The 13,131-nt window shown below is 47.9% G+C and overlaps 1 protein-coding gene across 1 annotated transcript in view; it reads left to right on the forward strand.

The window, feature by feature from the left end:
• The first annotated feature begins 477 nt into the window (after positions 1-477).
• Positions 478-13,131, forward strand: part of ACSBG2 (acyl-CoA synthetase bubblegum family member 2) — a 30,740-nt gene continuing 18,086 nt past the window's right edge. The window contains exons 1-5 of the mRNA XM_060007555.1: positions 478-639; positions 4,354-4,442; positions 5,277-5,397; positions 7,678-7,764; positions 12,466-12,615. Of these exons, the coding sequence (XP_059863538.1) occupies positions 493-639; positions 4,354-4,442; positions 5,277-5,397; positions 7,678-7,764; positions 12,466-12,615 (594 nt within the window). The 5' untranslated portion in view covers positions 478-492. The remainder of the gene's footprint in view (positions 640-4,353; positions 4,443-5,276; positions 5,398-7,677; positions 7,765-12,465; positions 12,616-13,131) is intronic.

Here is a 13,131-nt window from a genome sequence, read left to right on the forward strand (position 1 = left end):
GATTCAAATGTTGAAGGGTGAAATGGATGGACAGCTGCAGTTTACTTTGAAATGTATCAAAAAGTAAGATGGAGGAATGGATGGATCAACAGAGGGATGGCTGGATGGAGATGTGATAAAGCAAATACAGCAAAATGCTAGAAGTTGTAGAATCTGGTGGTGGGTAGAGGTCATTAGCTATACAATCCAATTTTTTGTATGCTTGAAAATTTTCATAATAAACTGTTGAGAGGGTAAGGAAGAAATAAATGAAAGAGGAAGCTTGAGTAGACCAGCACTGACCATGTGACTTCACTCAAGGTGTGGGATTAATTCAGGTTCAAAAAGACAGCACCCCCCCCCCCGCAACTCCTGAGTTATTAAATGAATAAAAAAAAGTCTGCCACCCAACCCTGGTGACTATTTGCAGTTACTCCTGGGCTGTGGACCATTCACCGAGATGGAGAAGTCCTTATGAGGCTTTCAAAACACGGGCCAGGCCATGAGACCCCCATGACCATCCCTGAATTTTTTCGGGAGTCAGTCAACCGATTTGGGACTTATCCAGCCCTCGCATCAAAGAAGAATGGAAAGTGGGAAGTTCTGAATTACAACCAGTACTACGAGGCTTGTCGGAAAGCTGCAAGAGCCTTACTCAAGGTAAATGAGTCATTCATTCATTCCTTCATTCGTTCATCATGTAGTAAATCATTCCTTTTATGTATACATACATATGGGACAAAATGCACAAGGCACCCCAAGATACAAGGTTAACTGGTGAAAAATTTCCTTCCAATCTTTGTCCCCTCTCTTATGGAGGTAGCCATCATTTTCAGTTCTTTCTATGCTATTCTGTGGAATAAATTATGTGTACATGTTATATAATTCTATAGAAGTACATTTTTACACACATGGTAGCATACTCAAGAGTCTACAACCTGCTTTTTTTTCTGTTAGCACAGTATATGTGTGTTTTAGTTAGCTACTGCTGCATAACAAATTACCCCAAAACTTAGTAACTCAAAATGACAGAGCAGGCTTCCCTGGTGGTGCAGTGGTTGAGAGTCTGCCTGCCGATGCAGGGGACATGGGTTCGTGCCCTGGTCCGGGAAGATCCCACATGCTGTGGAGCGGCTGGGCCCGTGAGCCATGGCCGCTGAGCCTGCGCGTCCGGAGCCTGTGCTCCACAACGGGAGAGGCCACAACAGTGAGAGGCCCGCGTACGGCAAAAAAAAAAAAAAAAAATGACAGAGCTTTATTATCTCTTGGTTTCTGTGGGTCAGGAATCCAGGAGTGATTTAGTTGGATGTTGCTGGTTCAGGATCTCTCATGAGGCTGTAGTCAAGCTGTCAGCCTGGGCTGCATCATCTGTACATGGCTTCTGTACATGGCTGGCTCTTGGCAGGAGGCCTCAGTTCCTTGCTCCATGGCCTTCTCTGTAGGGTTGCTTGAGTGTCCTCACAATATGGCAGCCAGCTTCCCCCAAAATGAGTGATCCAAAAGAGAGAATGAACCAGATGGGAACCGTGATATCTTTTATAACCTGATCTCAGCGATGACATACTATCACTTCTTTCACAAGGTTAAGCAGACCTTGATACGATATGGGAAGGGATTATAGTAGAACACAAATACCAGGAGATGAAACTCATCCTGGAGGCTGGTTGCTGCATTCTGAGATCCTTCCATATTGATTTACTTATTTTTTTTTAAATCCATATTCTTTTCAACAACTGCAAATACGTATGTAACAGTATTGACTTAATCAGCCCCCTACGGGTGGGCATTTAAGTTGCTTCCAGCCTTTGCTACGATACGTGGTGCCATATTGAACCTTCTTTGTACAGTGAATTCCTACAAAGCCAATGCCCTTTAAGCCCACTCACAATGTATGAGAGAATCTGTTTACCTATGGTATTGTCAACATCATATTATCAAAACTGTTCATCTGGGCCTATTTGATAGGCATGTTAGGCAGAATTCTACGGTGACTCCACCGAGATTCCCAACCTCTGGTGTACTTGTGCTGTATAATCTTCTCCCTGTGACTGTGGGCTATGATGGGATTTCCCTCCTGAGATGGCCAAGGTGAAGGGATTTCACAGATGTCATTAAGGTCTCTAATCTGTTGACTTTGAGTTCATGAGGAAGGGCAGGTGCTCTGGGTGGGCCTGACTTAATGGGGTGAACCATTAAGAGAGATTCTCCTGCTGTCCTGGGAGCAAACTGCCATGTTTGGAGAGGGCCATGTAGCAGGGGATGGCATACAGACTCTAGGAGTTGAGAGCGGTCCTCAGCTGGCAGGTAGCAAGAGAAGAGGATCTCAATCATTCAACCACAAGGAAATGAATTCTGCAAACAACCTCCAAGTGCGGGGCCCCCAAGCTTCGGGGGAGGTCATGGTCCCCACCGATCCCTTGACTGCAGCTTTGGGGGATCCTAGGCAGAGAACCCAGCCGTGCCACCCCCCAGACTCCTGACCTGTGGAAACTGGGATAATAAATGTGTGCTCTTTTAAGCTGCTACATCTGTGACGATGGGTCACGCAGCCACAGATAATGAACGCAACAGACATCTCGTACTGTAAAAGGGCACCTCCCGATGGTTCTGATTTACAGGAAATCCGATCGCATTCTGACCTAGACCCAAGCTCCTCTCTCCCCTCCTCTGATGCCCATGTGTCTTCATCTAGAGACTGTGAGAGGTCGGAATTAGGAACCACCTGCTTGGGCTGGATTTCTTCTTGGCTGCCCTTACCCCCATGCCATAGTGCTGTAGCTAGTTCACCCTTCCTGAAAGATGGTCCTCTTTCCCTCTGCCCTTAGTTCTGGACTTCAAGGACCCCTGCTCTCCTAAATCTCAGGGATCCAATCAGAAAGAAGTCACTTTATCTACACATTGATGGAGACAGTGTCCACAGTGAAGACAGCCTTCCTGCCACTGAGCACAAACATGCTGCATCACGTTCTGAAGCATCAGCAGGCAGATGCCTTCCAAATCCTTAGGTTTTCCCCGGGGACAGAGGGTCACTGCCAGCCTTGCCCAGGTGACTAAAACAGCCAACAAAATTGGAGTTTCCAGGACAAAAGGGGGGCGATCACCAAGCATGATCACTTTCACATCCAGGTCTCCTGATTCATCCTCAACCACGTTCAGATCAGGGCTACGCCTTCAAAAGTGCAATTTATTACCACTATAGGGTATCACTCTTTGAGTACTGTTATGATTAAAACTAAAAATGAATTCATTAGGATGGCTAATTAAGAAAAAAAAAAACAGACAATAACAAGTGTTGGTGAGGATGTGGAGAAACTGGAGCCCTCAGTCACTGTCAGCGGGAATGTAAAATGGTCCAGCCACCCTGGAAGACAGTCTGGCGGTTCCTCACAAAATTAAACTTAGAATCACCATATATGATCCTGCAATTCCACTTCTGGGTACAGACCCAAAAGAATTGAAAGCAGGGACTCGCACAGATATTTGGACACCCACGTTCACAGCAGCATTGCTCACAACGGCCAAAAGGTGGAAGCGACCCAAGTGCCCATCAATGGATGAATAACCAAATTGTGATCCGTCCATACGATGGAACGTTAACCTTCAAATGGAGTGAGATGCTGACACCTGTCACAACACGGATGAACTAGGGGACGTTAAAAGAAGCCGGACACAAAAGGACAAATATATGATTCCACTTATAAAAGGTCCCTAGAGGAGTCAAATCCATAGGGACAGAAAGTAGATGGTGAAGGCCAGGGGCTGGGGGAGGGGGTGGGGAGTCAGTGTTTCATGGGGACAGAGTTTCCGTTTGGGAAGGTGAGAAAGTTCTGGAGATGATGGTGGGGATGGTTGCACAACAATGTGAATGTGCTTAATGCCACTGAGCTGTGCACTTAAAGTTGGTTAATGGTTAAAAAATAAAATACATAGGGGACTTCCCTGGTGGCACAGTGGTTTAAGACTCCACACTCCCAAGGCAGGGGATCCAGGTTCGATACCTGGTCAGGGAACTAGATCCCACATGCATGCCGCAACTAAGAGTTTGCATGCCACAACTGAGGAGCCAGCAAGCCATAACTAAGGAGCCTGCCTGCCACAACTAAGACCTGGTGCAACCAAATAAAAATAAATAAATATAGAAAAAATACATAAAAATTAGAATAAATAAAGGGGGTATTACAGAGAGGGAGGTAAACCGGCCTCCCAAGAGTCACACAAAAAAAATCACACTCCGGATTTTCATCTCAACACGGGCTGTCCCCCTTGTGACTCCGTGGGCTCTGCTTTCACCTGCCAGTGAGCAGATCCCATCCGGAAGCAAACCACCTCTGTTGCTTCTGTTTTCTGTTTGTCTGTCTGGTTTTGCCTTCCCAGCTGGGCTTGGAGCCTTTCCACTCAGTCGGCATCCTTGGGTTTAACTCCGTCGAGTGGTTCCTTGCGGCTCTTGGCGCCATCTTCGCGAGGTAAGACCTCGGGCCCGGGTCCCTGTGGATGTTGGGTGGTGCTACTCCGAGACTGGCAGCCCCAGGCTGGTTCCCACGGAGATGTGAATGGGGGTTGTAGAAGCCGCCGCAGGCGAGCCGGCGAGATAGACACACACACCCGTCCAACAGCGGACTAGTATCTCAAATACACAAGGGACTTCTACAACTCAGGAATAAAGACACAAAAAGAGGGACTTCCCTGGCAGTCCAGTGGTTAAGGCTCTGCGCTTCCACTGCAGGGGGCACGGGTTCGATCCCTGTTCGGGGAACTAAGATCCCACATGCTGCTCAGTGCGGCCAAAAAAAAAAAAAAAGAAGATTTTTAAATGGGCAAGAGACTTGCACAGAAACATCACTAAGGGAAGTAGCAAATAGGCACTTGGAAAGATCCGTGATGTCATCAGCCAGCAGGGAGATACAAAGGGAACCCACAGCAGAATGGTTCAAAGCAAGAACGAAAGGTTGCGAATGAAGGGAACGGGTGGAGGGGTGGGGGGGTCCAAACCCCACCTCTTATTTGCTGTGGGACCCTGAACAAGTGACTTCCCTGCCCTGAGCCTCAGTTTCCTCATCTGTAAAATGGGGGTACTGTGAGGGTTCCAGGTCATAATGACATCCCGGGAGCCCATCCTCTCTCATCATCACTGTCCAGCTGTGGAGGGAGGGAAGCTGGTGCTGAGGCTGCAAACTCAGACCTTCCCTGCAGACCCTCCCCCTCCCCCGCAGACGCTTCCCCTCCCCCCACCTTCCAGGACGTTCGTTCTCGACTTAAGGTGTGTGGGGCACACTCGTGCATGTGTTTTCTTTTCCCAGGGGCTTCTGTGTTGGTATTTATGCCACCAACTCTGCGGAAGCCTGTCAACATATCATTGCTCACGCCAAAGTGAACATCCTGCTGGTGGAAAATGACCTACAGCTGCAGAAAATCCTTTCGGTAAACCCCTCCGCCCCCCATTGCTGCCTGCCAGTCACTGGGGGAAGGAGGGGGTTGTGTACGTGTGGAGTGGATGTGCGTGGAGTGGATGAGTTTAATTTCCAATGCGTATTCATTTCCTACTCAGCCTCTGTTTTTAAAAATGTGTTTGTGTGTTATTTTATATACCTTTCACTGCTTACCAGTTTTCTTTCAGAAACAGTTATTTTGAACCTTGTCATCCTTGCTATGTTCACCTCTTAGAATTGTCCTCCTTTCGGGAATGCTTTTGTCTTTCTTTTCTGTTTCTTTCTTAAGTCCGACCACTTCCTGTTTCACTACTTTCTGATGTCTGGCTCTCCCCTCAGGGCTTGTATGTTTGCTTTGTGTTCTTCCTTCCCAGCTGCGTTTACCCCATTACGTCCTAGGTTTTACGTTGGAAGGTTAGGGGGCAATTTTCCTTTGCTTTGCAGTGACTTTTTGCGCACAGTGAAATCTGACCCTCTCTTATTCCTTTTTTTTTTTTTTTTTTTTTTACCCCCCCTTGTGTTATCTTTGTAATGTTGCAAGAAACGTCTCCGATGACTTGTGTTTGAATGAGCTGCAGTTGCCTGAACCAGCTTTGGGCAGAAGGATCCTGAGGGGAGGGGAGTCCTTGGGAGGGGTGAGCCTCGATGGCCAGATTCACGGCTCACCCCAAGAGCCACTGCACCGCGTAGCTTGTGGGATCTTAGTTCCCCAACCAGGGATGGAACCCGGGACCCCAGCAGTGGAAGCGCAGAGTTCTAACCACTGGACCACCAAGGAATTCCTGCGACTGTTTCTTTAACACCATATTTCATCTTTCCTGCGTTACTTTTTGCTATTTCTCGAGTGGAGATGTCTCGCCGTGGGTGGCATCCTCTGAACGCCGTGGGCCATGCGTTTCCCCACATTTTAACTTCTCTGAAATCTGGGCACATTTGCCAGCCTCAATGGAATCCAGCCAGACTCGGGGAAACAGGATATTTCGTGCCACCAGGCCTCCTTCGACACCTAATTCCTGAGCTGGTTCAGTGAGGACGGACGTCCACTTTCTGAAATTGCTTTCTGAAGGCATGCTTCTTTGGTCCCTGGTACTCATGTCATGCCCTGTCTGTCCTGTTCGCAGCAGAACACACTGCGGGGTGGGTGACGGGTGGGGCCCTTCTCCTTCTTGCCGTGAATACCGGTTTCCGATTTGGGTTTTTCCAGCGTTAGAAGAGGTCACGTGCCCCACCCTTTCCCCTGCAGCCACCTCATTGCTATGGCTTCTTGTCCTCGTTCTGGTATATTCAACCTCACAGGCATGAATTATTTCCATCTCTTAGTTTCATCAAAGATGCAGTTTGTGGGAGATTTCTTGTTCTGGTTCCTCTGCATGGAAGATTCAAAGCCAGGCTTCTGATACTCTCCTCCCAAACTGGACATTCAGCTCCACTTGGAAATCTTTGATTCTGGGGGACGGTCACGGCTCATAACCCTCCAGTGCTTCCCTTCTTCCTTTAGAATAAACTGCAAACTCCTGCTCTCACCTCCAAGGCATGGCCTACCTGGCCCTTCCACCGCTTCCTGCATCCTCCCCCGGCCTTCTCCCTTCCATCCCCATTCCAGCCAGCCTGGACTTTTTATATCCCTCCAACACCCCGGCTACTACCTGCTTCAGGCTTTTTGGATGTCTGTTTCTTCTCTCTCTGGAAAACTCTTGTCCAGCTGTTACAAGCACTTCTGGCATCTTTTCCCTCCAGGTCGTGCCAGAGGCTTGGTTGTAAGGAGCGTTCTGGATGTTGGAAGTGACTTCTTCACTGGATTGGCTAGAAATGTCACACAGGCACACTCCTTCCTTTGCACAAACAGGGGGGCAAGAATCCCACAGGCCTGGGTACCTGAACCTTACAGGTCTAGGTTTAGGAAGAGCGTTCTGAACCCCCGCCAGTTCCAGCCACCTTCATGGAGGATCTCTGTAGCCCTGCTCCAACCAGAAGGTTAGCTGGATCTTGGCCGTGGAGCATAAGGTGCCAGGAGACAAAGGGCCGGGAGGGCCTCCTTCGACTCACCAACCCAAACCACAGCTCTGTACAGCAGAATTCAGGAGGCTGTTGCCCTCAACTCTCTGTGATGGTTGCAGTCTACTGATACCGACCTGTCAGTCAAGACAAAGAGCAAAAGTTTTACTGCATGGGCAGGGGGAGGGAAAGAGGCTGAGGTCCCTGAGGGAGAGAGCTTAGAATGCGCTCTTCCAGGGCCCCGTTACCATGAGGTCCGTACACAACTTTCTTTCAGATTCCAAAGACCAAGATGGAGACCCTAAAAGCAATCGTTCAGTACAGGCTGCCAGTGAAGGAGAGCAAATATAACAACCTGTACTCTGTAAGTGTGAGAGGGGGCACTGAGCAAAGGGGAGGGCACAGCCTTGAAAGGGAAGGAGGGCACTCCCAAAGTAAGTGGGTAGCGAGCAAGGGAGAGGGTGAGGCCAAACCAGGGAAGTGGGCGGTGAGAAAGGGAGAGGGCGGGGCCTCACCAGGAAAGTGGGCGGGAACTCTCAAAGGAAGTGGGTGGTGAGGAAAGGGGAGGGCGGGGCCAAACCAGGGAAGTGGGCGGGGACTCTCAAAGGAAGTGGGTGGTGAGCGAGGGAGAGGAAGGGGCCTCACAAGGGAAGGGGGTGAGGCTTTTGAGATAATTTTTTTCTGGCATGAAGGTTCTGATTTACCAGAAGGTGTCTGTTCTGGTTATTTATTGCTGTGTAACAAATCGCCCCCAAAATTGGTGGCATAAGACAATACCAATCATTTTATCATTAGTTGCTTTTCAGACCATTAGGGTAACTGAAAAAATACTGCATCACTGAAAATTAGATGTGCTGGAACTCACAACATTAAGTTTAAATATTTAATTTGTATTCAAACCAGAACTTATTATAAATTTACTTTCCTGGTTTTCATAGATGCAAAGTCATCAACATTTTTATTAAAACAATTAGCCAGTTTTAATATATACAAATAGGGATATAGGGGTGCACATATCTGCAATGGCTCGGACCAACAGCACTGCTGGAGCCTTTTTTAAACTTTTGATGTTTCATTCATAATGAATTTGCTCTGCTTTGATAGTGACTTTTAAATTATTGCATTAAAGTACTATTTATCTTGATTACAAGCTTTTTTTTTTTTTTCCGCATCCGCTAAAATTTTGCACTCAAGGAGAAGCCCCTGGTCCTCACTCTGGTCCCAACCCTACAGCTGGGGCTCCTCCAGCACATTTCCCTGTCTCTCTGTGGTGTCTCCATATGCTGTCTCCGGCATGATGACTTCAGGACCTCTGGACTTATTGGTGGTTCAGATCTCCAGAGAGAATGTTTTGAGGGAGAGAAATATCCAGGTGGAAGCTGTCCTGCCTTTAACGACCTATTCTTGGAAGTAACACACTGCCCAGCAAGGCCAAGCTGCATGAGGGCCCAGACTTCAGCTCTTACTGAGGGAGGGGCGGGGCCCCTGAAGAGTGGGTGACACCGTAAATGCTGTCGCAGTCATTTTTTTGCAAATTCACTCTGCCTCAGGGTCTTCTAGAATCAGAAAATGCTTGGGTGCAAGCAACAGAAACCCACTTAAGCCAAAGGAGGTGGTTTGGGTTTTGCTTTTTTTTGTTTGTTTGGTTTTTAAATTTATTTATTTATTGATTTATTTTTGGCTGTGTTGGGTCTTCGTTTCTGTGCGAGGGCTTTCTCCAGTTGCGGCGAGCGGGGGCCACTCTTCATCGTGGTGTGCGGGCCTCTCACTGTCACGGCCTCTCTTGTTGCGGAGCACAGGCTCCGGACGCGCAGGCTCAGCGGCCATGGCTCACGGGCCCAGTTGCTCCGCAGCATGTGGGATCCTCCCAGACCAGGGCTCGAACCCGTGTCCCCTGCATTGGCAGGCAGATTCTCAACCACTACGCCACCAGGGAAGTCCTGGGTTTTGTTTTTAAGGATACAATGAGTTAACTCACAGAAGTCAGGGCAGGAGGTCTGTGAGGGGCCAGGATGAGCCACTGTTAGGCCAGCAAACCCATGTCCCAAATCAGAAGTCCTAAAATGTCATGGAGTTTATTTGGTTTGCCCTCCACGCAAGCGGGAGGAAAGATGTCAATGATCCTTTCTGGCCAAAACACTCACCAGCTCGTGCACCTTTCAGAAAACATTTAAATGTTAAGACCAGGACAATGCCTAATTAAGTAAGACAACCGATCAGAATTACAGACCTTTCAGAGGTTAAAAATGACCAACACAGAAACAATATCTGAAGCCTGGATAAGTTAAATCAACTCATTTGTTAGAAATAGTATTTACAGCAGGGTTTCTCAGCCTTGTTGGACATTTGGGGTGGATAATTCTTCATCGTGGGGGCCATCCTGTGCATTGTAAGATGTTGAGCGACATCCCTGGCCTCCACCTACTAGATGCCAATAGCACCCTCCCAGTTGAAACAATCAAAACTATCCTCAGACACTGCCTAAGTCCCCTCGGGGGCAAAATCACCCCTGGTTAAGGACAATGATTTATAGGGAAGAGTTCTGTGACACAGATTAGTATCTACTTCTCTGCAAGGGTGAGTAGGACCTACCGTTTTTAGGTTCAGTTTAGGAAGACAGTCATTACAACTGAGAGAAAAAGAAAGCGCCTGGGAAATCAGAAGGTGAAATTCGGGGGCAGGGGGATGGCAGAATAAGACAATTAACTGGGTAGGTTACGATGCCTGGGATTGGACCCGGGACCAATTCCAGATTGCCAAGAGAGAGGACTGGATTGGACAGGACTGGGTCTGGGGTCTACCTAATCCAATCACTTGTGGCCATGGGAGAATGAGGTCTTCACCAGCGATTAGGGGAGCATCCTTTGCGGGGGAGGGCTTGAGGCATCTCTCAGAGAAAGGACAGGGTCCTGCAAAAGGCTTCTGTGTGCTGCTCCTCTCACCATCACCCTACCCTGTTAGAGATGGTCTGGGTAAAGGTTCTTCCCTTGCAGATGGGGCCAGCATTGCCCTGGCAGGCTACAGGCAATACTGGCCATTTCTGGAGGACCTGGAGTGCCCTCTGTCTTGCAGACAGGACATTACCCTCAACCAGGGCCTCACTAGGGGCTCAGAGGTAGAATTTTTGCAGGTCCCAGGTGAAATTTGGTTCACACAGCCCAACAGTTCCTTCTGAGGCACCAAATTCTAAGCTAATTAAGAGCACAGGCTCTGGAGTCAGACAGTCTTGGGTTAGAATGATAGCTCCTCTGTCTACCTGCTGTGTGACCCTGGGCAGGTAACTTACCACCTCTGAGCCTCAGCTCCTTCATCTGCCATAGGGAGATGATGTATCTCTTATCAGTAAGGATGTCTTTGGTTGCAAGTGACAAAAGCCTAACACCAAATGGCTTAAGCATAAAAGACCATTTATTGGCTCATAGCCGCAACCTAGGGTGTGGATTTCAGGCACGGCTGGAACCAGGGGCTCAAATAATGTGACCGAGACTCCATTTTGCGCTCTTCATATCTTGGCTCCATGCCAGCCTTGATTCCCCCTAGTCCTGAGATGGTCCAGCAGCTCCTATGGCTACATCTTATTCACATTCAGATGACGCATTCATGTCCCAGCACTTCCAGCAAAAGCCCCGACCTTCACTGTGATCGGACCACCTGAGGTCACATGCCCAGACCCAGTCTAACCACTGGGGCCCAGGCAGATGGGACCTTCTAGCTTAAACCAATCACAGTGGCCCTCAGCCACATCAATCTGGTAACTAATAAGTTTGAGGTGCTGAGTGGCATCTAGGAAGGCACAGCACAAATAATATTGAACTCTGCTGTTCTGAGCATTGTACATATATTAACCCATTTACTGCTTAAAACAACCCAAGCAGTTGGGTCTTGACGTCATTCCCATTTTACCTATGAGGAAACTGAGGCACCGGTGCTTGAGTAGCCTGCCTGGGAAGTGGAGGAGAAGAAGCAAACGTCTTAGGGCTTTTGTAAGAGGTGCCTTTCCTCCTGCTGGGAATCATGCTTCGGGAGAAGCTGGTGGGGCAAGATCTGACTGGGGAAGGGAACTCCTAGGTGCTGAGGACCCCACTCACACACCCTGAGTCCCCACCCTCCATTTCTTTTGTTTGTTTGTTTTTTGGAGTATTGCTTTACAATGTTGTGTTAGTTTCTGCTGTACAGTGAAATGTATCAGCTCTACGCATACATAGATCCCCTCTTCTCTGGATTTCCTCCCCATTTAGGTCACCACAGAGCACTGAGTAGAGTTCCCTGTGCTATACAGCAGGTTCTCATTGGTTATCTGTTTTATACATAGTAGTGTATATATGTCAATCCCAATCTTCCAGTTCATCCCACCCTCCCATTTCCCCCCCATTGGCATCCATACGTTTGTTCTCTACACTGTCTCTGTTTTGGCTTTGCAAATAAGTTCATCTGCACCATTTTTCAAGATTTCACACATATGTGTTAATATATGATATTTGTTTTTCTCTGACTTATTTCACTCTGTGTGACAGTCTCTAGGGCCATTCACAACTCTACAAATGACCCAATTTCGTTCCTTTTTATGGCTGAGTAATATTCCATTGTATATATGTACCACAACTTCTTTATCTATTCCTCTGTTCGTGGACATTTAGGTTGCTTCCATGTCCTGGCTAGTGTAAATAGTGCTGCAATGAACACTGGAGTGTGTGTGTCTTTTTGAACTATGGTTTTCTCAGGGTGTATGCCTAGTATTGGGATTGCTGGATCATATGGTAATTCTACTTTTAGTTTTTTAAAGAACCTCCATACTGTTCTCCATAGTGACTCTATCAATTTACATTCCCACCAACAGTGCAAGAGGGTTCCCTTTTCTCCACACCCTCTCCAGCATTTACTGTTTGTAGACTTTTTAATGATGGCCATTCTGACAGGTGTGAGGTGATACCTCATTGTAGTTTTGATTTGCATTTCTCCAATGATTAGTGAAGTTGAGCATCTTTTCATGTGCCTCTTGGCCATCTTTTGTGTCTTCTTTGGAGAAATGTCTATTTAGGTCTTCGCTTGTCTTTTCTCTCCGCAGTGGGATGATTTCATGGAGCTTGGCAACAGCATCCCCGAGTCCCAGCTGGACCAGATCATCAAGAGCCAGAAGGCCAATCAGTGTGCTGTGATCATCTACACTTCTGGGACCGTAGGCTATCCCAAGGGGGTGATGCTTAGCCATGACAACGTAAGTGCTGTCTCTGCTGACACGGACGAAATTTGCAGCATCCAGGGTCCCGTCACTCCGGGGCAGTGGTCTTCAGGCTAGTTTTGTTCTTGACCCACAGGGGCACAGTGGCGTTTAGGGGCCCAGCACATGGGGGGATCCTTGATCTGTGGGTCATAGAGAGTTATGCAAATGCTTCCAAGGCTGGGGGCAGCATAGTGCGGGGGTTGAGATCAGGGACTCTGGGGCAGACCTGGCTCTGTGATCTTGGGCAGGGCATCTGACACCTCCAAGCCTCAGTTTCCTCATCTGTAAAATGGGTGCAATGGAACAGTCCCTGCCTCATGGGTTGTTTGAGCTCAGAACCGTGTTTGATAAAATAAATACATGAAAGGGCAGTATACACATTGTGTTTCAGAGGTAAAGCAGAAGCTGTTTTAGTTACTTGAGGAAGGCCGTATGCTTGGGGAAAACTTACTCATGTGTGGGTGGAGTCCAAATCTGATGGTTATTTAGGTCACTGTTAGGAAAGAATAA

This window comes from Delphinus delphis, chromosome 3, assembly GCF_949987515.2.
Source record: "Delphinus delphis chromosome 3, mDelDel1.2, whole genome shotgun sequence".
NCBI classification, from domain to species: Eukaryota; Metazoa; Chordata; class Mammalia; order Artiodactyla; family Delphinidae; genus Delphinus; species Delphinus delphis.